This window comes from Oncorhynchus keta, chromosome 10 (genome assembly GCF_023373465.1).
Source record: "Oncorhynchus keta strain PuntledgeMale-10-30-2019 chromosome 10, Oket_V2, whole genome shotgun sequence".
Lineage (NCBI taxonomy): Eukaryota > Metazoa > Chordata > Actinopteri > Salmoniformes > Salmonidae > Oncorhynchus > Oncorhynchus keta.
This window is the reverse complement of record NC_068430.1, coordinates 66452522-66478803: the sequence shown is the minus strand read 5'-3', so window position 1 is coordinate 66478803 and position 26282 is coordinate 66452522. Positions and strand designations below refer to the sequence as shown.

At 44.4% G+C, this 26282-nt stretch overlaps 1 protein-coding gene and 1 pseudogene across 6 annotated transcripts in view; both read left to right on the top strand.

The window, feature by feature from the left end:
- The first annotated feature begins 1823 nt into the window (after positions 1 to 1823).
- LOC118389259 (keratin, type I cytoskeletal 13-like) overlaps positions 1824 to 26282 on the top strand; it is a 36479-nt gene continuing 12020 nt past the window's right edge. Inside the window, exons 1-7 of one of the 6 annotated variants that reach the window (XM_052527703.1) lie at positions 13516 to 14129; positions 14655 to 14737; positions 15061 to 15217; positions 15455 to 15616; positions 15756 to 15881; positions 16199 to 16419; positions 16609 to 17257. In XM_052527703.1, the coding sequence (XP_052383663.1) occupies positions 13578 to 14129; positions 14655 to 14737; positions 15061 to 15217; positions 15455 to 15616; positions 15756 to 15881; positions 16199 to 16419; positions 16609 to 16801 (1494 nt within the window). In that variant the 5' untranslated portion in view covers positions 13516 to 13577 and the 3' untranslated portion in view covers positions 16802 to 17257. Of the gene's footprint in view, positions 1852 to 13507; positions 14130 to 14654; positions 14738 to 15060; positions 15218 to 15454; positions 15617 to 15755; positions 15882 to 16198; positions 16420 to 16608; positions 17258 to 26282 lie in introns of those variants that run through there. The other 5 variants (XM_052527702.1, XM_052527704.1, XM_052527700.1 and 2 more) reach the window with 5 other exon arrangements.
- On the top strand, positions 1929 to 5567 carry LOC118389401 (keratin, type I cytoskeletal 13-like; annotated as a pseudogene).

Sequence of the window (26282 nt, the reverse complement as noted above, 5' to 3'; positions counted from 1 at the left end):
ATTGATGGCCTTCTGGGGAACAGTGGGTTAACTGCCTTGTTCAGGGGAAGAACGACAGATTTTTACCTTTTCAGCTCGGGGATTCAATCCAGCAACCTTTACAGTTACTGGCCCAACGCTCTAACCATTAGGCTACCTGCCACCCCAAAATACATGGCCAAAAGTATGTAGACACCTGCTCGTCAAAAACCTATTTCCAAAATCATTAATATGGAGTTGGTCCTCCCTTTGCTTCTATAACAGCATCCACTCTTCTTAGAAGGCCTCCCACTAGATGTTGGAACATTGCTGGGGGTACTTGCTTCCATTCAGCCACAAGAGCATTAGTGTGGTCGGGCACTGATGTTGGGTGATGGGCCTCGTTTGCAGTCAGCTTTCCAAATCATCCCAAAGGTGTTCGATGGGATCCCAAAGTCCTTCGATAGAATGTCATTGTATGCTGTAGCGTGAAGATTTCCCTTCACTGGAACTAAGGGGCATATCCTGAACAATGAAAACCAGCCCCAGAACATTATTCCTCCTCCACCAAACATTACAGTTGGCACTATGCATTAGGGCCAGTAGTGTTTCTCCTGGCATCTTTCAAAACCAAATTAGTCAGTCGGACTGCCAGATGGTGAAGCGAGTCCAATGGAGGTGAGCTTTACACCACTCCAGCCGAAGCTTGGCATTGCACATGGTGATCTTAGGCTTTTGTGCGGCAGCTCGGCCATGGAAACCTATTTCTTAATGCTCCAGACTAACTGTTTTTGTGCTGACCTTGCCTCCAGAGGCAGTTTGGAAGTCGGTAGAGAGGGTTGTCACCGAGGACAGACTATTTCTACGTGCTTCAGCACTCAGCGGTCCCCACTTGTGTGGCCTACCACTTCGCAGCTGAGCCATTGTTGGTCCTAGAGGTTTCAACTTCACAATAACATCACTTACAGTTGACTGGGGCAGCACTAGCAGGGCAGAAATTTGACAAACTGACCTGTTGGAATGGTGGCATCCTATGACGGTAACATTGAAAGTCACTGAGCTCTTCATTAATGCCATTCCACTGCCAATGTTTGTGTATGGAGATTACATAGCTGTGTGCTCGATTTTATACACTTGTCAGCAACAGGTTTGGCTAAAATGGCCAAATCTACAAATTTGAAGAGGTGTCCACATACTTTTGGCCATGTACTGTATGATAGATGATATAGTGATTAATGCGTTCAGATTAATTACTTTTATCTAAATTAATTGCACTGGCCTGGCACCTTGTTTGTGTGAACACGCCAATATAAACTGACTGGCTGACTGCACCCTTCTGATTTATGGCAACATTTAACCATTGTTTTTGGACTGAGACTGGACCACCCTGGAATACTCAACACCTCTTGGAAAGCCATTCTGGTGTGTCTTTGGCACACCATCTCCTTCTGCATCCTGGCGTTTGCCAACAGGTTGCCAAAGTGGGTGGAAGAGCCCTGCCCTGCCCTGCCCTGCCCTGCTCTACATGAGGTAATATCTCCCTGTATTCCACCCTTCTCTATTCCTCCCTTCTTCATCTCCCACCGATGTCCTACTCCCAACCTCCCTCCCTCATTCCGCCCTGTGCAGCATAAAAAGGGAACAGTGGCTGGGCCGTGCACCACATTCTCTCTCCTCATCCCAGGCAGGCAGACTCGCTCTCAGCAGCCATGTCCTTCTCCAGATCTAGCATGTCCCACAGCAGCAGCGGCGGTGGAGGCGGAGGTGGCACCATGTCCATGAGGTCTGGAGGTGGAGGTGGAATGGGTTTGGGCTCCTCCCGCTTCTCCTCGATGGGTGGTGGTGGTGGAGGAGGCCGTGTAACTGCCATGAGGGCCGGCAGTGTGTATGGAGGTGCAGGAGGCTCTGGGGTGCGCATCTCTAGCTCCTCGTTCGGTTCTGGTTGCGGAGGTGGTGGTTATGGTTTCGGAATGGGAGGGGGTGGCGGCGGCGGTTGCGGTTATGGTTTCGGCATGGGAGGGGGTGGTGGCGGCATGGGAGGGGTTGGCGGCGGCGGTGGCAGTTATGGTTTCGGCATGGGTGGGGGTGGTGGTGGCGGCGGTGGAGCCGACATTAATGTCTCGGCCAATGAGAAGGCCACAATGCAGAACCTGAACGACCGCCTGTCCACCTACTTGGAGAAGGTGCGCTTGTTGGAGGCGGCCAACGGCGAGCTGGAGCTGAAGATCCGTCAGTTCCTTGAGATGAAGACGTCCCCCAGCGCTCGCGACTACTCTGGCTTCTACGCTACTATCGCCGACCTTCAGGACAAGGTATGTGACATGTCTCCTAGACAGCAAGAGCACTCAATGATGACATCATAGCATGTCAAAACATGATAACGTCTGCATTGTGAAAATGTTATTCTTTGTTAGAGAGTACCTGTACATGGTGTACACTTCATCAGATTGTTTTTCCAACAACTTACTAATAGTGAAATTAATATGACTTTTAGAAAATGCTAAATTATATACATTTGTTATAATTGATTCCACCAAGAATTTGCACCAAAGATAGATGCAAAGACAGTATGCATATTTGCAGCTGAAGAATTGAAAGTAAAGCAGATCATTGAAGCCAATCCTTCCTCTCTCTTAATAGCCCCGAGGCGATTGCAAAAGTTGCAAAATGTTTCTTTGTGTCATGTCATGCTATACAATGATCAGAACGACAACAGATTCCCTGTAATGCTTCTATGGTCTATCCTTTACAGTGCAGCTGAAACTCAGAACTCAATGCTTACAGTGTGGTATCACTGTTTGTGTGTACTGCATCCGTGTCAAATTCCATGCATACCCCATCCTGAAATGTTTTTGCCGTCCTCCACCTCTCAGATCCAGGCTGCCACCTGCTTGAACGGAAGCATCTATCTGAACATCGACAACGCAAAGCTCGCTGCAGACGACTTCAGAAACAAGTTAGTACATCCAACACCATCCACAGATACAGTACACTGCTGGTACATTACATTAACCAGAAGGGGACTAGGGTTCCAATTTGGGAACACCCCCCCCCACGTTCAGCTGGAAGGTGGCGCATGGAACGCAAAAATATTCCTAAAAATATTTAACCTCCACACATTAACAAATCCAATGGCGCAAATGAAAGATAAACACCTTGTTTATCTACCCAGCAAGTCAGATTTCTAAAATGTTTTACGGCGAAAACATAGCACATATTTATATTAGATCACCACCGAAACAAAAGGCAAGCGGCGGCCATTTTGTCCCAGAAAAAATAAAATTTAAAAGTAGGATTAAAAAAATAAATAATTCACTAACCTTTTGAAAATCTTCATCAGATGACAGTAATATTACATGTTACACAGTACATTTAATTTTCTTTCAATAATATGCCATTTATATCCATAAATCTCTGTTTACAATGACGACATTTCAAAAAATGCTACTCAAATGTCAGGAGAAATGATGATAGCTCCGACAGATAACGTCAGATAACAAGCAATAAACATGACTAAATATACATGTTCTACATATATTTACAAAGATACACTTCTTCTTAATGCAACCGCTGTATTACATTTATTTTTAACGTTACAGACATCGTTCACTGGGCTATACTATGAGTCAGCGCTCAGATATTAGCAGTATGTCTCCTCTACGTTTGGAGTCCACAGAAACACCAAATAACCACATAAATATTCCCTTACCTTTGATGTTCTTCCATCAGAAGACGTAGAAGGAGTCATACTTACCCAATACATCGTTTGGTTTCACGTTGTGTGTCTCTGTATTAGCACATGTTAACAGCTTCGGCTGAAATGCATCCAAAATGACTTCTGGTCCAGCACTCTTGCGCATCAAAACTTCAATTTACATATTATATGTCCACTAAACTGGTCAAGCAATGTGAAAAATCGAGCTTTATGGTGTTTTTAGCATGTAGAACAAAGATCAGCGCGAACAGACAATCCGGCTTCAAATGCTGGATCATGGAAAAAGACTGTACTCCAAATCGGCCGCGCGCAATAGAGTGCCTGTTTTTCAGAGGGACACGAGCAATTTCGCCCGCCAAACGTGCAGGGCTCGTGGGATTCTCACAATGAACGTTCCATTTGAAAGCTGACATCGCGCTGAACAGATAGAGACTGTTCCTGGATCAGTAGCTGCCTGGGAAGGGTGGGGGCCATGACGTCAAAGTTGACCCAACTTTTCTCTTCACAAGAGAGAGTTTGGGAGAAAGGCTGCACTGAGAGTTCTGCTTTACATACAGACATAATTTAAACGGTTTTAGAAACTTTAGAGTGTTTTCTATTCAATAATAATTTTTATATGCATATATTAGCCATTTTGGGAAAAAATATTTTCAGTTTACTATGGGCACGCACTTTCTCCAACGGGGGCAGTATAGAGGGGGAGCTCTAAGAGGAATGGAATAACCCCAAATCTGTAAAAACTCTCATACTGTTTTTTATTACATTTTGTGTTGAATCTATAAAAAGGAAACCAAATGACATTACCCTTCACCTCCACCATAAACACACCCTCCCAACAGACATATCAGAAGCCTGGTGTTACTTTCTGTTATTTTCCCCAAACTTAATGGAATAATAGAATCTATAACCCCCCTGCTATTCTCACAGAGGAACACATTCAGGCAGTTCTTTGACCTAAGCTCTCTCCATCTCTCAGGTATGAGAACGAGCTGGCCATGCGTCAGTCAGTGGAGGCGGACATCGCCGGGATGAAGAGGATGCTGGATGAGATGGCCATGGCCAGATCTGACCTGGAGATGCAGATCGAGGGACTGAAGGAGGAGCTCATCTATCTCAAGAAGAACCACGAGGAGGTGGGTGTGGGCTGATGGGACATATCCATACAGTCCCTTAATGTATTACATCTATTGACCATGTCAACATGCTATGGGTCTTCACTAGAACACCATTGCTGGCTTTCAAGCACATCTGTATCAAGCAATGGTGTTCAAATGTATAATGAAGACAGGGCAGGTCAAGTTGTTAACATCAGGCAGAGGTTAGTCACTTCTTAGTCCTTTACACTCACCTCTATGTTTTTCTCCAAAGGAGCTGCTGGCCATGAGGACTCAGATGACTGGACAGATCAATGTGGAGGTGGACGCAGCACCACAGGAGGACCTGTCCAGAGTCATGGCTGAGATCCGTGAGCAGTACGAGACCGTTAGTGCCAAGAACCAGCGTGACCTGGAAGCCTGGTTCCAGACCAAGGTAGAACCTCTAGAACCCTTAAACTATGTTCATGGTGTAGATATTGCTTTACTTCTAGTTGGTAACGTTGTCACATTCTATCATGAGCTGAAATGTTGGTTTGTTTCTGTGATGATTGACCACTTATTGTGTTTTACAGACAGAGACGTTGAACCAGGAGGTGGCGTCCAGCACAGAGGTTCTCCAGACCTCCAAGTCAGAGATTTCGGAGATCCGTCGCACACTGCAGGGCCTGGAAGCCGAACTGCAGTCACAGCTCACCATGGTGAGCCGTAATTACAAACATCTGACCGAGGACCACAGTTTAGGGCACATTACTTACACAACTTTCTGCAACTTTCTGCAATAATCAACATTTGACTCTTCCATCATTCTCTACCATCCCTCAAGTATCTCACTTTCACCTGGACTCTAACACTATCCCTCAAGTTGTTATAGCCAGGCACCAAATCAAATCAAATCATTTTTATTTATAAAGCCCTTCTTACATGAGCCGATATCTCAAATTGCTGTACAGAAACCCAGCCTAAAACTGTGCCGGGTGGAGATTATAACAGAACATGGTCAAGATGTTCAAATGTTCATAGATGACCAACAGGGTCAAATAATAATAATCACGGTGGTTGTCGAGGGCGCAACAGGTCAGCACCTCAGGAGTATATGTTAGTTGGCTTGTCATAGCCAATCACATTCAGAGTATCTCTACCACTCCTGCTGTCTCTAGAAAGTTGAAAGAAGCAGGTCTGGGACAGGTAGTACGTCCGGTGAACAGGTCAGGGGCCCATAGCCGCAGGCAGAACAGTTGAAACTGGAGCAGCAGCACAGCCAGGTGGACTGGGAACAGCGAGGAGTCATCAGGCCAGGTAGTCCTGAGGCATGGTCCTAGGGCTCAGGTCCTCAGAGAGAGAGAGAGAGAGAGAGAGAGAGAGAGAGAGAGAGAGAGAGAGAGAGAGAGAGAGAGAGAGAGAGAGAGAGAGAGAGAAATGAAAGAAGGAAAGAAAGAAAGAAAGAAAGAAAGAAAGAAAGAAAGAAAGAAAGAAAGAAAGAAAGAAAGAAAGAAAGAAAGAAAGAAGGAAAGAGAGAAAGAAGGAAAGAAGGAAAGAAAAGAGAAAGAGAGAGAGAATTAGAGATAGCATACTTAATTTCACACAGGACACAGGATAAGACAGGATGAATACTCCAGATATAACAGACTGACCCTAGCCCCTCGACACATAAACTACTGCAGCATAAATACTGGAGGCTGGTACAGGAGGGGTCAAGGGCCAAACAGGCAGGATATAACCCCACCCACTTTGCCAAAGCACAGTCCCTCACATAACTAGAGGGATATCTTCAACCACCAACTTACCATCCCGAGACAAGGCCCGAGTATAGCCCACAAAGATCTCCGCCACGGCACAACCCAAGGGGGAGCGCCAACCCAGACAGGAAGCTCACATCAGTGACTCAACCCACTCAAGTGACACACTCCTCCTAGGGACGGCATGGAAGAGCATCAGTAAACTTGTGACTCAGCCCCCGTAACAGGGTTAGAGGTGGAGAATCCCAGTGAAGAGAGGGGAACCGGCAAGGGCGGTTCGTTGCTCCAGTGCCTTTCCGTTCACCTTCTGGGACAGAATACACTTAATCATAGGACCTACTGAAGAGATGATTCTCAATAAAGACTTAAAGGTTGAGACCGAGTCTGTGTCTCTAACATGGGTAGGCAGACCATTCCATAAAAATGGAGCTCTATAGGAGAAAGCCCTGCCTCCAGCTGTTTGCTTAGAAATTCTAGGGACAATGAGGAGGCCTGCGTCTTGTGACAATAGTGTATGTGTAGGTATGTACGGCAGGACCAAATCGTAAAGATGGGTAGGAGCAAGCCCATGTAATGCTTTGTAGGTTAGCAGTTGAAACCTTGAAATCAGCCCTAGGCTTAACAGGAAGCCAGTGTAGAGAGGCTAGCACTGGAGTAATATGATCACATTTTTTGTTTCTAGTCAAGATTCTAGCAGCCGTGTTTAGCACTAACTGAAGTTTATTTGGTGCTTTATCCAGGTAGCCTGGAAAGTAGAGCATTGCAGTAGTCTAACCTAGAAGTGACAAAAGCGTGCATACATTTTTCTGCATCATTTTTGGACAGAAAGTTTTAGATTTTTGCAATGTTACGTAGATGGAAAAAAAGCTGTCTTTTAAACAGTCTTGATATGTTCGTCAAAAGAGAGATAAGGGTCCAGAGTAACGCCGAAGTCCTTCACAGTTTTATTTGAGGCGACTATACAACCATCAAGATTAATTGTCAGATTTAACAGAACATCTCTTTGTTTCTTGGGACCTAGAACAAGCATATTTGTTTTGTCCGTTACTATAGCTAACCTCTACCTGCCTTCACATTCAATTACTCAAGCTAACCTTTTCAGTATGACAGTAAACATTCCAAATTCCAAACTTACTCCCAGTTTTTGATCTCTGTCTCTCCCGGCCAATAGAAAGGCTCCCTGGAGAACACGCTGGCGGAGACGGAGGGCCGTTACTCCATGCAGCTGGGTCGCCTCCAGAACCAAGTGACCAGCCTGGAGGAGCAGCTAGTGTCTCTCCGCAGCGACATGGAACGCCAGGGCCAGGAGTACAAGATGCTGCTGGACATCAAGACACGCCTGGAGATGGAGATTGCTGAGTACAGGAGGCTGCTGGACGGAGAGGCTAGCGGGTAAGGCAGGATGGGAAGACGGGTCCTTGAAACAAGGGTCCTTGAAACAAGTGAAAATGAATGAATGTCTCCTTCAACATTTCAATTTAGAAGCAATGCTAATTTGAAGTTCACCTTAATGTGAGCCATTGTTCCTTTGGATGTGAATTTACTGCTATGTGACCTTTAATAGATACTTATTATGATCATAGATCCTAACTATGCTAACCATGGGTTTCCCTTCCTCACAGCCTCGGCCTCAGCTCCTCAAAATCTGGCCATAGCTCCTTCAGCTCCCACATCAGCTCTTCTAGCTCCGGCCTCAACTCCGGCCTCAGTTCCTCCACCAAAGGCAATGTGGTGATCACCGAAGAGGAAATAGTGGACGACAAGGTTGTCTCCTCAAGTGAAACCTAAGATACCACTTAAGGTCCCACACACACAGCGAGCACTGCAGCAAGCAACAGGTTAACCCCATAGAAATATAATTACTAGAATGGGTATAGGAAATGAGAGGCCAGCACATGGAATATTACTGCTCCACATTGCTTTGTTCATGCAACCTAAAATACAACGTTTCAATTTATAAAGTCTTCGTCAGATGAAAAATCCCTATTTTCGTTATCTGTGTAATTTCTTTAGGCCAGTTCTGGTTAACTCTAGTTTATGATGTGCATAACATCCTCCAATACTTTCTAGAATGGCTAAAGCCCCTCAGACACCCATCATGGAACATTGACTTGAATGGGAAATTATTTTCTGGTAATTCTATTTCTATGGTTAACACCTCCAGAACAACATATTCTACTACATCTGGATGGGACACCAACAACAGACCCCATTGTGAATACAATAAAGATGCTCTGACTTGCTGACTTCATCATCCTGTTTTCTGTGTCTTTCAACTTGATGTATCTGATCTGGCATGCTCCTATACATCTGACTATCATATAGAGTGTCATCTTTTGCACATGAGGCCAATTCTATGGTCTTGAGAAAGCATATGTTTCAGTATGATCTCGAATATTTTTATGACATTCACTTGTACATTGATCTGATGGTGATCTTAGAAATGTTGAAAGTTGTCAGCAACATTATATAATTCTATCTCTTCAAGATAAATGACGAGTTCTTAGATTCAGAGATATACAATGTGTAGAGGGTGTTTGTGGAGTCAACTCTAGTGCTGGACACCATGTTTTGGTGGAACAATTTAGATTTGAAACAATTCATTTGAAATTAGATGACAGAATGTATCATCTATTACATCCATTCTCAAAGATTCATATTGTCAGTCTATGATAAAGAATGAATATCTCTATAAGAAGTGAAACCACACAGCCCATTCTCATTCAACCACATAATCTTTATTGATGGTTCTGTTGACAAATTATTACTTGATCTCATCCACATTCACATCGAGGTTCTGGGTGGTCTCCATCAGAACTACCATGTAGGTTTATGGAAGTAGGTCTGGCGCACAAGCCTCCTATTTTGTATATTGAAGTCAATGTAGCCAGAGGAGGATGGAAAATAGCTGTCCTCCGGCTTCACCAGTGTGCTACAATAGAGGGTCCTGTTTAGACTTCTGTAGACCTTCATTGCGGAAGTGTGTTTTAGGTAATCAGGTATTTGGTGATGTGAGTATATGTAGCATAGTATCTCTTTTGATTTTTTTTTCTTCTGAAAATCACTGAGTAGGGTGGTCCTCCTATTCCTCTGATGAGCCTCCACAGTTACACAACATCAGTAGTCATTGGAGTTAGATGATGGTACAGTTCGCATTGACAGATATGACTGTGGGAGATTTGGGAAACTCTTGAAAAGTTGAGTGCTCGACTCAAAGTGGTGCACAGCCGTAAGTCAAGATGCAGACCACATAAACACTACATGGCCAAAAGTACGTGGACACCTGCTCGTCGAACACATCATTTCAAAATCATGGGTATTAATATGGAGCTGGTCCCCCTATGCTACTATAATAGCCTACACTATTCTGGGAAGGCTTTTCACTAGATGTTGGAACATTGCTGCAGGTCCTTGGTTCCATTCAGCCACAAGAGCATTAGTGAGGTTGGGCACTGATATTGGGTGATTAGGCCCGCAGCTGGCGTTCCAATTCGTCCCAAAGATGTTTAATAGAATATCATTGTATGTTGTGGCATTAAGATATCCCTTCACTGGAACTAAGGGGCATATCCCAAACCATGAAAACCAGCCTCAGACCACCATCTTCCAAACCCAGATTCGTCCCTCGGACTGCCTGTTGGTGAAGCGTGATTCATCACTCCAGAGAACACTTTTCCACTGCTCCGTAGTCCAATGGCGATGAGCTTTACACCACTCTATCAGATTCTTGGCATTGCGCATGGTGGCCTTAGGCTTTTGCGCTGCTGCTCGGCCGTGGAAACCTATTTCATAATGCTTCCGACAAACTGTTTTTGTGCTGGCCTTGCTTCCAGAGGTAGTTTGGAACTTAGTAGTGAGTGTTGCAAAAGAGGACAGACTATTTTTACGTGCTTCAGCACTCGGCGGTCCGGATCTGTGAACTTGTGTGGCCTACCACTTCGCGGCTGGGCCGTTGTTGCTCCTAGAGGTTTCGACTTCACAATAACAACACTTACAGTTGACTGGGGCAGCAATAGCAGGGAAAGGTGGCATCCTATGACGGTGCCACGTTGAAAGTCACTGAGCTCTTCATTAAGGCCATTCTACTTCCAATGTTTGTTTATGGAGATTGCATAGCTGTGTGCTCAATTTTATACACCTGTCAGCAATGGGTGTGGCTGAAATAGCCACATACTTTTTCCATGTATTGTATGATAGATGATATAGTGATTTATTCATTCAGATCAATTTATTTAATCAAAAATTGAATGCATTTGCCTGGCACCTTGATTGTGTGAACACGCCAATGTAAACTGACTGACAGCAAGCACCCTTCTGATTTACCATTGCTCAGAAAATACCATCATTTCACAATTGTAATAAGACACAAATGATACACTTTGGATTTGAATCCATTTCAACTAGATTGTGGTCTAGAAATTACTGCTTCAGGATGTCTTCTTCTAGATATACAGTTGAAGTCGAAGTTTGCATACACCTAAGCCAACTACATTTAAACTCAGTTTACCATAAATCTTGACATTTAATCCTAGTAAACATTCCCTGTCTTCGATCAGTTAGGATTACCACTTTATTTTAAGAATGTGATATGTCAGAATAATAGTAGAGAGAATTATTTATTTCAGCCTTTATTTCTTTCAGTGGTGTGGGTCAGTCCCACTCAATTAGTATTTGGTAGCATTGCCTTTAAATTGTTTAACTTGGGTCAAATGTTTCAGGTAGCCTTCCACAAGCTTCCCACAATAAGTTGGATGAATTTTGGCCCATTCCTCCTGACAGAACTGGTGTAACTGAGTCAGGTTTGTAGGCCTCCTTGCTCGCACACGCCTTTTCATTTCTGCCCACACATTGTCTATAGGATTTGGGTTCAGAGCGTTGTGATGGCCACTCCAATACCTTGACTTTGTTGTCCTTGCCACAACTTTGGAAGTATGCTTGGGGTCATTGTCTGTTTGGAAGACCCATTTGCGACCAAGCTTTAACTTCCTGACTGATGTCTTGAAATGTTGCTTAAATATATTCACATCATATTCTTTCCTCATGATGCCATCTATTTTGTGAAGTGCACCAGTCCCTCCTGCAGCAAAGCAACCCCACAGCATGATGCTGCCACCCCCATGCTTCACGGTTAGGATGGTGTTCTTTGGCTTGCAAGCCTCTCCCTTTTTCCTCCAAACATAACGATGGTCATTATGGCCAAACAGTTACATTTTTGTTTCATCAAACCAGAAGACATTTCTCCAAAAAGTATGATCTTTGTCCCCATGTGCAGTTGCAAACCGTAGTCTGGCTTTTTTATGGTGGTTTTGGAGCAGTAGCTTCTTCCTTGCTGAGCGGCCTTTCAGGTTATGTCGATATAGGACTCGTTTCACTGTGGAAGTAGATACTTTGTACCTGTTTCCTCCAGCATCTTCACAAGGTCCTTTGATGTTGTTCTGGGATTGATTTGCACTTTTCGCACCAAGGTACGTTCATCTCTAGGAGACAGAACGTGTCTCCTTCCAGAGCGGTATGACGGCTGCCTAGTCCCATGGTGTTTATACTTGCGTACTATTGTTTGTACAGATGAAAGTGGTACCTTCCGGCATTTGGAAATTGCTCCCAAGGATGAACCAGACTTGTGGAGGTCTATTTTCTGAGGTCTTGGCTGATTTCTTTAGATTTTCCCATGATGTCAAGCAAAGAGGCACTGAGTTTCAAGGTAGACCTTGATATACATCCACAGGTATGCCTCCAATTGACTCAAATTATGTCAATTCGCCTGTCAGAAGCTTCTAAAACCAAAATCATTTTCTGGACTTTTCCAAGCAGTTTAAAGGCACAGTCAACTTAGTGTATGTAATCTTCTGACCCACTGGAATTGTGATACAGTGAATTATAAGTGAAATAATCTGTCTGTAAACAATTGTTGTGGAAATGACTTGTGTCATGCAAAAAGTAATGTCCTGATTAGATGTCCTTCTTAACACGAAATGTGTGGAGTGGTTGAAAAACAAGTTTTAATGACTCCAACCTAAGTGTATGTAAACCTCCGACTTCAACTGTATTTGTTCATGTGAAGGAGGTCTGTTTGTTCCTACGTTGGGGACATTGTGTGTCCTGAAGAACCAGTTACAGAATTCCAATGGACAGCGGTTGAGTTCTGGGTGAATCTAGTGACTGTCAGTGGCTCTATGTGCTCGGCTCAGCTCTCTGTGCCTGGGTTGTATACAGCCACATACAACCAGGAAATGAGTTATGAATAATTAAAAGGCAAAGTAAGGTGATGAGGTATATTTTAGTTTTTACAAACTTTAGACAAGTCTTAGGGCAACATTTATCCATTGTTTTTGAACTGAGGCTGGACCACTCAGGATAACTCAACACCTCTTGGAAAGCCATTCTGGCATGTCCTTGGCATTAAAATATGTGTAATTCTCCCGTTGTGAAATAAAGAGTTCAACCTGGGCTTTGCTCCTTTCATGTCTATTTTGATCCTGACAAATTCCCCAGTCCCTGTCTTGGTACATAACAGTTAGAGATAAATAGCCATTCAGTGTTTTAAAAAATTTGCTCAGAAAACGTGGCAAAGCTCACCTGTCACAACATGTCAAAGTTATACTGTGTGTGTTGACTGATTGATTTACCTACCTGAGGCTAATAGAAGCAGGTTTGTTTATGCTTTCAACCAGACGCTATAAACGGGAGAGGAATTCCAACTATTTACACGTGTGTGCACTTTTATTTGTTTGTGCAGGCAGATGCCATACATAGAGTGAGATGGGGAGAGTGGAGTTGCACAACAATAGTATATTTTCAATATTTGCATATCCACACAGTACATAACTATCCTCTTCCATCTCCTTCTGCATCCTTGCATGTCAAAGTGTGGGGGAGGATCCCCTGCCCTATATGTGGTAAATCCTCCCTGTACTCCTCCCTTCTCTATTCCTCCCTTCTGCCTCTCCCGCCCATGTCCTCCTCCCACCCTCCCTCCTTCTGCCCTGTGCAGCATAAAAAGGGAACAGTGGCTGGGCCGTGCACCACATTCCCTCTCCTCATCCCAGGCAGGCAGACTCGCTCTCAGCAGCCATGTCCTTCTCCAGATCTAGCATGTCCTACAGCAGCAGCGGCGGTGGAGGCGGAGGTGGCACCATGTCCATGAGGTCTGGAGGTGGAGGTGGAATGGGTTTGGGCTCCTCCCGCTTCTCCTCGATGGGTGGTGGTGGTGGAGGTGGAGGAGGCCGCGTCACTGCCATGAGGGCCGGCAGTGTGTATGGAGGTGCAGGAGGCTCTGGGGTGCGCATCTCTAGCTCCTCGTTCGGTTCCGGCGGCGGAGGTGGTGGTGGCGGTTATGGTTTCGGAATGGGAGGGGGTGGTGGTGGCGGCGGCGGCTTTGTTTTCGGCATGGGAGGGGGTGGTGGTGGTGGCGGTGGAGCCGACCTCCATGTGTCGGTCAATGAGAAGGCCACAATGCAGAACCTGAACGACCGCCTGTCCACCTACTTGGAGAAGGTGCGCTTGTTGGAGGCGGCCAACGCCGAGCTGGAGCTGAAGATCCGTCAGTTCATGGAGAGCAAGACGTCCCCCAGCGCTCGCGACTACTCTGGCTTCTACGCTACTATCGCCGACCTGCAGGACAAGGTACGTGACATGTTTCCTAGATGACAAGAGCACGGCATGTCAAAACATGATAATGTCTGCAAAGTGACAATGTTATCCTTTGCTAGAGAGTACAGGTGACATCGGCTTGATTTTCCAACAAGTTACTGAGAGTGATATATGAACATTGGAAAATGCAAGATGATATAATAATTGATTAAACCAAGATATTGCACCGAAGATAAATGACAAGACAGTATGCATATTTGCAGCTGAAGCATTGAAGATGAAGCGGATAATTGAAGCCAATCCTTACTCTCTTAATCGCCCTAGGCGATTGCAAAAGGTGCAATTAGTTTCTTTGTGTCATGCTTTACAATGTTCACAAAGATAACAGGCTCCCTGTAATGCTTCTGTGAGCTATAATTTACAGTGCAGCTGAAACTCAGAACTGAGTGATTACAGTGTGATTTAACAGTTTGTGTGTGATTTAACAGTTTACTGTATTAGTGTGAAATTCCACGCATGCCCCATCCTGAAATGTTTTTGCCATCCTCCACCTCTCAGATCCAGGATGCCACCTGCTTGAACGGAAGCATCTATCTGAACATCGACAACGCAAAGCTCGCTGCAGACGACTTCAGAAACAAGTAAGTACATCCAACACCATCCACAGATACAGTACACTGCTGGTACATTACATTAACCACTTGGAATAACCCCAAATCTGTAAAAACACTCAAACTGTTTTTTATTAAATTTTGTATTGAATCTACAAAAATAGAAACCAAATGACATTACCCTTTACCTCCACCATAACCACACCCTCCCAACAGACATATCAGAAGCCTGGTGTTACTTTCTGTTATTTTCCCCAAACTTAATGGAATACTAGAATCTATAACCCCCCTGCTATTCTCACAGAGGAACACATTCAGGCAGTTCTTTGACCTAAGCTCTCTCCATCTCTCAGGTATGAGAACGAGCTGGCCATGCGTCAGTCAGTAGAGGCGGACATCGCCGGGCTGAAGAGGATGCTGGATGAGATGACCATGGCCAGATCTGACCTGGAGATGCAGATCGAGGGACTGAAGGAGGAGCTCATCTATCTCAAGAAGAACCACGAGGAGGTGGGTGTGGTCTGATGGGACATATCCATACAGTCCCTTAATGTATTACATCTATTGACCATGTCAACCTGCTATGGGTCTTCACTAGAACACCATTGCTGGCTTTCAAGCACATCTGTATCAAGCAATGGTGTTCAAATGTATAATGAAGACAGAGGGCAGGTCAAGTTGTTAACATCAGGCAGAGGTTAGTCACTTCTTAGTCATTTAAACTCACCTCTATGTTTTTCTCCAAAGGAGCTGCTGGCCATGAGGACGCAGATGACTGGACAGATCAACGTGGAGGTGGACGCAGCACCACAGGAGGACCTGTCCAGAGTCATGGCTGAGATTCGTGAGCAGTACGAGGCCGGTAGTGCAAAGAACCAGCGTGACCTGGAGGCCTGGTTCCAGACCAAGGTAGAACCTTTAGAACCCCTAAACGATGTTCATGGTGTAGATGTTCCTTTACTTCTTGTTGGTAATGTTGTCACATTCTATCATGAGCTGAAATGTTGGTGTGTTTCTGTGATGATTGACCACTTATTGTGTTTTACAGACAGAGACGTTGAACAAGGAGGTGGCGTCCAGCACAGAGGTTCTCCAGACCTCCAAGTCAGAGATTTCGGAGATCCGTCGCACACTGCAGGGCCTGGAGATTGAACTGCAGTCACAGCTCAGCATGGTGAGCTGTAATTACAAACATCTGACCAAGGACCACAGTTTAGGGCACATTACTTACACAACTTTCTGCAACTTTCTGCAATAATCAACATTTGACTCTTTCATCATTCTCTACCATCCCTCAAGTATCTCACTTTCACCTGGACTCTAACACTATCCCTCAAGTTGTTGTAGCCAGGCACCACTCCATTACTATAGCTAACATCTACCTGCCTTCACATTCAATTACTAGAGATAACTTTTTCAGTATGACAGTAAACATTCCAAATTCCAAACTTACTCCCACAGTTTTTCATCCCTGTCTCTCCCGGCCAATAGAAAGGCTCCCTGGAGAACACGCTGGCGGAGACGGAGGGCCGTTACTCCATGCAGCTGGGACGCCTCCAGAGCCAAGTGACCAGCCTGGAGGAGCAGCTAGTGTCTCTCCGCAGCGACATGGAACGCCAGGGCCAGGAGTACAAGATGCTGCTGGACATCAAGACACGCCTGGAGATGGAGATCGCTGAGTACAGGAGGCTGCTGGACGGAGAGGCTAGCGGGTAAGGCAGAATGGGATTGGATGTGTCCCTCAACATTTGATTTTAAAAACAATGTTCATTTGAAGTTGACCTTAGTTTGAGCCATGGTTACTTTTGACTTGAATCTACAGCTGTATGACCTTTAATAGATATTATGATCATAGATCATAGATGCTATCTATGCTAACCATTGGTTTCCCTTCCTAACAGCCTTGTTCACAGCTCCTCGAAATCTGGCCTCAGCTCCTCCGGCTCCCACATCAGCTCCTCTAGCTCCGGCCTCAGCTCCTCCAGCTCCGGCCCCAGCTCATCCACTTCCACCACACGCAAGGTGGTGATTGTCACAGAGGAAATGGTGGATGGCAAGGTTGTCTCCTCAAGTGAAACCAAACACACCTCTTAAGGTCCCACACACACAGCGAGCACTGCAGCAAGCAATGGGTTAACCACATAGAAATATAATTACTAGAATGGTTGTAGGAAATGTGAGGCCAGAACGTGGAATATTGCGTTTCCCCAGTCCTTTATTCGTGCAACCTAAAATACAGCATTACAACTTATAAAAAGTATTTGTCAGATAAAAAATCCCTATCCTCGTTATCAGTGTTATTTGTTTAGGCCAGCTCTGGTTTACTCTAGTTTAAGAAGTGCATAACGTCCTCCTATACTTTCTAGAATGGCTAAAGCCCCTCAGACACCCATCATGGAACATTGACTTGAATGGGGATTTATTTTCTGGTAATTCTATTTCTATGGTTAAAACCTCCAGAACAACATATTCTACTACATCTGGATGGGACACCAACAACAGACCCCATTGTGAATACAATAAAGATGCTCTGACTTGCTGACACCATCATTCTGTCTTCTGTGTCTTTCAACTTGATGTATCTGATCTGGCATGCTCCTATACATCTGACTATCATATAGAGTGTCATCTTTTGCACATGAGGCCAATTCTATGGTCTTGAGGAAGTATATGTGTCAGTATGATCTTGAATATATTTATGACATTTACTCGTACTGAGTTTAATACTTGCCAATATTTGTTTAGAAATGCTGATTGTAGAAATTTGAATGCAACATTGAATGCAAAATTATATCATTCTATCTCTATCAATCAAACTCTCAGTTATTCAAGCATTAGATTCAGAGTTATATACTGTATGAAGAGTGTTTGTGGAAAGATGTAAAAATTGAAATCAAGTCATATGAAGTGAGAGCACAAAGTGTATCTGCTATGACTTCCATACTCACAGATTCATATAGTCAGTCTATTATAAAGCATTCATATCTCTGAAACCAGTGAAACCACACGGTGGAGTGAGTTAGTGTTGACAGATATGACTGTGGGAGACTTGAGAAACTCGTACAAGGCTTGAAAAGTAGTGCTCTACTTACGGTGGTGCACAGCCATCAGTCAATATGCAAACCACATGTAAGGGAAAGGGAGAAACCTTGTCAGTTGCACAACTAAATGCATTCTGCCTTCATCCAATATAGTAATTCATGCATTCAGATTAATTGCTTTTATCTAAACTGATTGCTTCTCCCTGGCTCCTTCTATGTGTGAACATGTCAATGCGGACTGACCGACTGACTGCTCATTTCTGATTTAGCATTGTTTATAAAAGCCATAATATCACTTGATTGTGTTCTAGAGAATATTGCTATAGAATGTCTTCTTCATTACATATTAGTTCAGGCAAAGAGGGTCTGTTTGTTTCTACATTGTATGTCTGGAAGAACCAGTTACGTAATGCCAATGGACAGGGGTTGAGTTACAGGTGAATCTGGTGAGTGACAGCGGCTCTATGTTGCACTGCTGTACTCTGCTCCGTGTGACATCCATGAACAACCAGATAATAAGTTATGAATTATAAAAGGTTGAGGCTAAAATTAAGCGGTAGTGTTTACACACAAACAAGCTATTGCATGCTCTATTTATATAAATAATCAAACTAAAAATAAAACTGAACACTTCATGCCACTGGCTGAATGTCATTGTAAAGTACATTTTAGTAGGGGGAATAATAATAAAAGTATTCCTTTACTTTGCAAAACCTTGTTCATCTGCTTTCAGTTTCTATTGTTTTTAAGATTAAGATTAAGAACTTTATATTGGTCAATTGCACACAATGTCCAATCCGAAATGACTTCCTCTTTTTACCCGACCCACACATACATACAGATTTTCTGGAGAGGTGTAGTAATAGTAATTTCACAATGATTGTTTACAGACAGATTATTTCACTTATTCACTGTATCACAATTCCAGTGGGTCAGAAGTTGACTGTGCCTTTAAACGGCTTGGACAATTCCAGAAAATGCTGCCACACTGGATGCCCGGGAAGCTTTTGTTGTGGGGGGTTAAGTGCCTTGCTCAAGGGCACAACAGCAGGCAATGATGTCTAAGACTTGATACCAGTAACCCTCCGGTTGCCAGCTCACTTCCCGACTGATTTTTCCCATCAGACCCGGGATTCAATCTTGCTCCCCTCTCTAACTGCTAGCCTACCTGCCACCCTTTATGGGTGATTGCACAGTAGGAACAATTTAGAGGTGGGTGTACACCATTGCTTTATTTAAACCTTATTCTACCAGGTGAACTGACTGAGAAGAGAACTCATTCTTATTTATAGCAACAACCTGGGAATAGCTGCAGGGGAGAGGTGAGGGGGTGAAAAGGTCGATTAGAAAGCTTGGGATGATTAGATGGTCATCACAGTTGGAGGGACAGATTTGGGAATTTAGCTAGGACATAATCATGGCCCACTAGATTGTGCGGTCTGTCATCTTTTTGAAGGGGAGAGGACAGGCAGAGTTCACCTTACATAGTTCATGCTTCATATATTTTCTCCTGGGGGGGGGTTCTGCATGTTCATTCCTGTCAAACATGAACATTCTTCACTTGTGTCTGATCAACAGAGTAGCAGCAGCGTATATGATGATTGTGTGTGAGTGTGTGTGTATGTGTGTAGAGTCAGCATGAATGTGTGTGTTCTGTGTGTGTGTGTGTGTCAAATCAAATCACATTTTATTTGTCACATACACATGGTTAGAAGATGTTCCTGTGAGTGTAGCGAAATGCTTGTTCTTCTAGTTCCGACAGTGCAGTAATATCTAACAAGTAATCTAACAAATTTTAACAATGTCTGTGTGTATGTGTATGTGTGTGTGTGTGTGTGTGTGTGTGTGTGTGTGTGTGTGTGTGTGTGTGTGTGTGTGTGTGTGTGTGTGTGTGTGTGTGTGTGTGTGTGTGTGTGTGTGTGTGTGTGTGTGTGTGTGTGTTAACTATACTTGTGGGGACAAGAAATCACCACAAGAATACCAACTGGAGACATTTTGTTGATCCCCACAAGGACAAAGGCTATTTCCAGCGGGTTTGGGTTAAGGTTAGAATTAGTGTTAGGGTTAGAATTAGAATTAGGTTTAGGAGCTAGGGTTAGGTTTAGGGTAAGGTTAGGGTATGGGTTTAAGGTTATGGTTAAGGTAAGGCTACGGGTTAGGGTTAGGGCTTTAAGGAAAATTGGATTTTGAGTGGGACTGAAATGTATGTCCCCACACGGTTAGCTGTGCAAGACTGTGTGTGTGTGTGTGTGTGTGTTTGTTGGAGTATCAATGTAAGTGTGTAGAGTCCTGTGAGTGTGCATAAAGTAAGTGCAAAAATAAAGAAATCCATAAAAAGGGTCAGTACAGATAGACCGCGTCGTGATTTGGTTCGCTATTTAGTAATATCTCGTCGACAGATTTTCATGGACAGATGAAACAGCGAGAATCTGTCAAAGCTCACGTAGAATAATGTGATTACGAGCGGCAGTAGATCCTGGTTTTCTGTTTTTATCATTGATTATTTGGATGAATCAGAAATGGGGGCGAAGGCAGTGCGTAAACTGGTGCAGTGATTTTTAAACCTGTGTGCGGATGATAAGCGGTTTCCACTAGATTCCACAGCCACAAAGTCATGATAAATACTGGTGAAATTAGTTAAAGGGAGGACTGAGAGAGTTTCCATGTGGCGAAGGAGGAAACTTTGCTTCCTTCCATTGCACAAAGGTAATCATAATTGTTAACGACATTCCCTCCAAAAGTAAAACAGGAAATGGCAAACTTTACGATAAGTTTCTGGGTAACTGAGATGAGCTATTTAGCCGTTTTATGGCTGGGGACAGAAGATGTTCAGGAGCCCATTGGTGTCACGTACTGGTACCACTTGCCGTGAGAACAGTTTATGGCTTGGGTGGCTGGGCCTTCCTTTCACACCGCCTGATATAGATGTCATGGATTGTAGGGAGCTTGGCCCCAGGGATGTACTGGGCTGTCCACCCCACCCTCTGTGGCACCATGAAATCGAGGCTGGTGCAGTTGCCATACCAAGCAGTGATGCAGCCAGTCATGATGCTCTCAATGGTGCAGCTGTATAACTTTTTGAGGACTTGAGGGCCCATGCCAAATCTTTTCAACCTCCTGAGAAGGAAGACGCACTGTCACGCCTTCTTCACGACTGTGTGTGTGGGCTATTTTAAGTCCTTAGTGATTTGGAAACCGAAGAACTTGAAACTCTCGACCCACTCCACTACATCCCCTTCGATGTGGATGGGGGAGTGCTCACCCCCCCTCTTTAATGTTGTCCACGATCAGCTCCTTGGTCTTACTGATGTTGAGGGATAGGTTGTTGTACTGGCACCACACAGATCACTGACCTCCTCCCTGTAAGTGGTCTCATAGTCACCGGTGATCAGCCCTACCACCGTCGTGTCGTCAGCAAACTTGATGGTGTCGGGGTCGTGCTTGGCCAAGCAGTCGTGGGTGAACACGGAGAACAAGAAGGGACTAAGCACACACCCTTTTGGGGCCTCCATGTTGATGGTCAGTGTGGCGGAGGTTATGTTGCCTACCCTCACCACCTTGGGTTGGCCTATCGGGAAATTCAGGATCCAGTTGGAGAGGGAGGTGTCAATGAACAGCATTCTCGCGTGGGTACTCCTCTTCTCTGGGTGGGTGAGAGCAGTGTGGAGTGAAATTGAGTATGTGTCGATCTGTTGGGGCGGTATGCAAATTGGAGTGGGTCTAGGGTGTTTGGAATGATGGAGTTGATGTGTGCCATAACCAGCCTTTCAAAACAATTCATGAACAGATGTGAGTCCGACAGGGCGATAGTCATTGTGGCAGGTAGTCTTAGAGTTCTCGGGAACAGGAATGATGGGGGTCAGCTTGAGACGTGGGGATTGGAGACTGAGACAAGGAGAGGTTGTAAATGGCTGTTCTGCGCAAGCACTGAGAACGTGCCCTGGAATACTGAGTGTTTACCTGAATAGCGAGATCACCCAGGGCTCTGAAATGGTGGGTGTGCTCATGCACAGCTCGGTGTTGCTTTTGTTGAAGCGTGCATTAAATGCATTTTCTTCTAGTAGAGAAGGAAGATCATGGCTGGGCCTTCCTTTGTAATCCGTAATGGACTGTAGCCCCTGCCACATGCAGCGGGTGTCGGAGTCTGTGTAATAGGATTACAGCTTGTTCCTATATTGTCCTTGTGCTTGTTTGTGGCTGTCTGGAGATCGTAACAGGACTTCTTGCACTTGTTTGTGTCCTCAGCCATAGCCTTGGGGTTGGATGCGATATCCCTGTGTGAGCTAAGCCTGTCCTTTAGCTTAGTGCCAAACTCTGTGTTAAATCAGGGCTTTCGATTAATGAAGGCGTTGACGGAGGTGGTTAGCTTGTCGATGATATCGGCTGAGTAATGTAAAATATTCCAGTCAGCGCTTGCAAAGCAGTCTTGGAGCTTAGTCTCCGATTCGGGGGACCATTTCACTATGGAGCGGATATTTCCTGTTTGACCCTGCAAATCATTAAAATGAGAACATAACTTCTGCAATGCTCATTGGCTTTAACCAAATGCAAATCAACTTTCCCACGTACAGAACATGGGACTCAAATGGCAACATATGGAGCATGCTCTGGTTATATGGAAATATGCAAATAAGCAATAGCTTGTTCTTGCAAGCTGCAGAAGCCAAATTCCATGCCAAGGTGTTAAGGGAAAAGAACAGTACGTTCTATCATTAATCACATCTGGGGTGATATTTCATGGGGTACAATGCCTGGAGTAATGACTCCTCCCATGGTGCTATAAAGTTGGTAAGGGGAAGGAAAACTAAGTTTGTTGGAGCTGCAGACAACTACAGCGGATGGAAAATGCATAACGTTAAGTGAAACTTAATATAATGGTACCCGAGTCTATGCATAAAATCACAAACACTATGCAGCAACAATGGACTGTTAAGTTTAAGGAAAAGGACAGGCGGTGATGACCGGTTGCATCACCGCCTGGTATGGCAACTGCTCAGCATCTGACCGTAAGGCGCTACAGAGGGTAGTGCGTACAGCCCAGTACGTCACTGGGGCCAAGCTTCCTGACATCCAGGACCTACAGTATATACTAGACTGTGTCAGAGGAAGGCCCCAAAAATGGTCAAGGACTCCAGAAACCGAAGTCATAGACTGTTCTCTCGGCAAGCGACACCGGAGCGCAAAGTCTTGGACCAAAAGGCTCCTTAACAGCTTCTACCCCCAAGCCATAAGACTGCTGAACAATTGATCAAATGGCAACCCAGACTATTTACATTGACCCCCAACTCCCATTGCCTCCTGCACCTTTGTTTTTATACTGCTACTACTTTTTGTTTATTATCTATGCATAGTCACTTTTACAAATGACCTCAACTAACCTGTGGTGGTGGAGGTTAAGGTTTTGGCATGGGAGGGGGTGGTGGCTTTCAAGCACATCTGTATAAAGCAATGGTGTTCAAATGTATAATGAAGACAGGTCAAGTTGTTACCATCAGGCAGTGGTCAGTCACGTCTTAATCCTTTAAACTCACCACCATGTGTTTCTCCACAGGAGCTGCTGGCCATGAGGACAGATCAACGTGGAGGTGGACGCAGCACCACAGAAGGACCTGACAAGAGTCATGTCTGAGATCCTTGAGCAATACGAGACCATTAGTGCCAAGAACCAGCGTGACCTGGAGTCCTGGTTCCAGACCAAGGTGGAACCTCTAGAACCCCTAAACTATGTTAATTTTGTAGATGTTCCTTTACTTCTTGTTGGTAACATTGTGACATTCTATCATGAGCTGAAATGTTGGTTTGTTTCTGTGATGATTGACCACTTATTGTGTTTTACAGACAGAGACGTTGAACCAGGAGATGGCGTCCAGCACAGAGGTTCTCCAGACCTCCAAGTCAGAGATTTTCGGAGATCTGTCACACACTGCAGGGCCTGGAGATTGAACTGCAGTCACAGCTCAGCATGGTGAGCCGTAATTATTTACACGGACCATCATTTAGGGGGCATTACTTACACAACTTTCTACACATTTCTTGGATGCTAACTATGCTAATCATTGGTTTCCCTTCCTCACAGCCTCTTTCTCAGCTCCTCGAAATCCGGCCACAGCTCCGGCCTCAGCTCCTGTCTCACCTTCGGCCTCAGCTCCTCCAGCTCTAGCCTCAGCTCCAGCCTCAGCTCCTGCAGCTCCGGCCCCAGCTCCTCCAGCTCCACCACACGCATGGTGGTGATCGTCACAGAGGAAATGGTGGATGGCAAGGGGCAAGCAATGGGTTAACCCCATGGAATTATATTATCGGCTGAGTAACGTAAAATATTCCAGTCAGAGCTAGCAAAGCAGTCTTGTAGCTTAGTCTCCGATTCGGAGGACCATTTCTCTGTGGAGCATGTCACGGGCACTTCCTGTTTGACCTTGTATACAGGAAGTAGGAGTATAGGGTCATGATCTGATTTGCCAATGTGGGGACGAGGAAGGGCCTGGTATGCTTGCTTGTGGATAGAGTAACAGTGGTCTAGGACTTTATCGCCCCAACTGGAGAAGGAGACGTGTTGATGGAAAAAACATCCCAGATACAGGTTTCTATGAATATATTAATTATCAATACCAATCATTAAAAACAACATGCAGACAGAACATTTTATTTTTTGAGGTTGCAAAGACTGATGGTGAAGACAATGAAGTGTATAAAAGAAAAAGGTTATTATGGACCACATGAACCTCTTCCCCTCCCACCATCCTCGATCTCACGCCAGCACCAAGATGCCAGTTTCTGAGTTTGTAAAAGCCAGCAGAGTGCAGGTATGGCCATGAGAGTACATTGCACACTGCCATGTCATAGCACATGTTTTTCTATATATTTGAGAGATGCACATATGCATGACACAAACCAGGAGAGTTTAGGAGATGTTATAGAGATAGAAATGTTTGACTAATGCAAACTTAAACTTTTGTGACCAGAGGCAAAAACACTCCTCGCATAATTTTACTCCTCTGGGTTTGAGAGTAATGTGGGTACGAAAGAAAGTGGGGAATGGAGGGATAAGAGTGGGATATGGCTGTGCAATTTACTCTAGACTACATTTGATCATAATTATTATCATGAAATAGCATACCCAACAATAGATGTCATGCTAAACGAAGTAGAATTGCAGGAACTTAGCTTTGAAACAGAAATGCCAGGGACACATTTCTGGTTCTAGTCCGCCCTTGCTTGCACCATGTACTTTTAATGCAAACTGCAATTCAGCTCATTTGGTTGTGCTATTAGACGAAGCACAGTGACAACACATTGAGTTGTACAAATACACAACATTTGTCATTGTTTTGCCATTTGAACCTTGTGCTAAACGGTTGAAAGTGCAGATATAAGACATTTAGGTAACAACGAAACAAAAAATCTGACCATGTTTTTCCATTGTTTTTGGATGGTTTAAAGCATAGTGATAACACATTGGGAATTCAACAAACTGTTGGTCTTTTTCAATGGGTGAATATAGTTTATAATCTCATTGATCAACATCTCAACCAAATATCACCCAATTGTCCATGTTGCAATTGTAACGTCTGCTTCCAACTCACACTCTCATACACGTAGATCCCCTGAATGCAGCTCACTTCCCAGGCCACTTTCCAGCTCACACTCTCAAACACATAGATCCCCTGCATACAGTTCACTCTCCAGATCCCAATCAACCTAATTCTGATCACCTATTCACACACCTGTATGTCATTATCACACACTATTTAGTTCATTTCTTTGCACCCAATCGTTGTGAAGTATTGTTTGGTTTTGACACACTTCTATTTGGAGCGCTGGTTTTCACGTGACGTAATCCTCCTATGTATGATAGTTTTTGCCTGCCTCACTAACGATGTCTTTAGCCTATCAGATTTCCTGTTATCTACCTATTTCCTGATCTCCCGGACTACGTTTACTAGCCTTTTTGGACCACCTGTGTATGACCTGCTGCCTGCCCCTGGACCCAGCTACCTGCCTCCTGCTATGTTCCTTTACATTAAACATCTGCTGTGCCCTGCGCTTGAAACCAGCTCTCTGTCTCCCTCGTGTTCGTCACAGAAATTACATGGTGAGCCCAGTGAGATATCACTGCAACTTGCATGTTAATAATATGTCAGCTATGGTGACAATTTACCAACAAAGGTTAAATGTAACTTTTTTGTTACATATTCTAGTTAGGCCGTGTTGACTTAAAGGCAATAGCTGTTTGCAGTGCAACATCTCCACCAATGTCACAATAATCCATTCTACTGCAAATCATTAACATGAGAACATAACTTCTGCAATGCTCATGGCCTTTAACAAAATGCAAATCAACTTTCCCACATTCAGAACATGGGACTCAAATGGCAACATCTGGAGCATGCTCTGGTTATATGGAAATATGCAAACAAGCAATAGCTTGTTCTTGCTTGCTGCAGAAGCCAAATTCCATGCCAAGGTGTTAAGGGAAAAGAACAGTACGTTCTATCATTAATCACATCTGGGGTGATATTTCATGGGGTACAATGCCT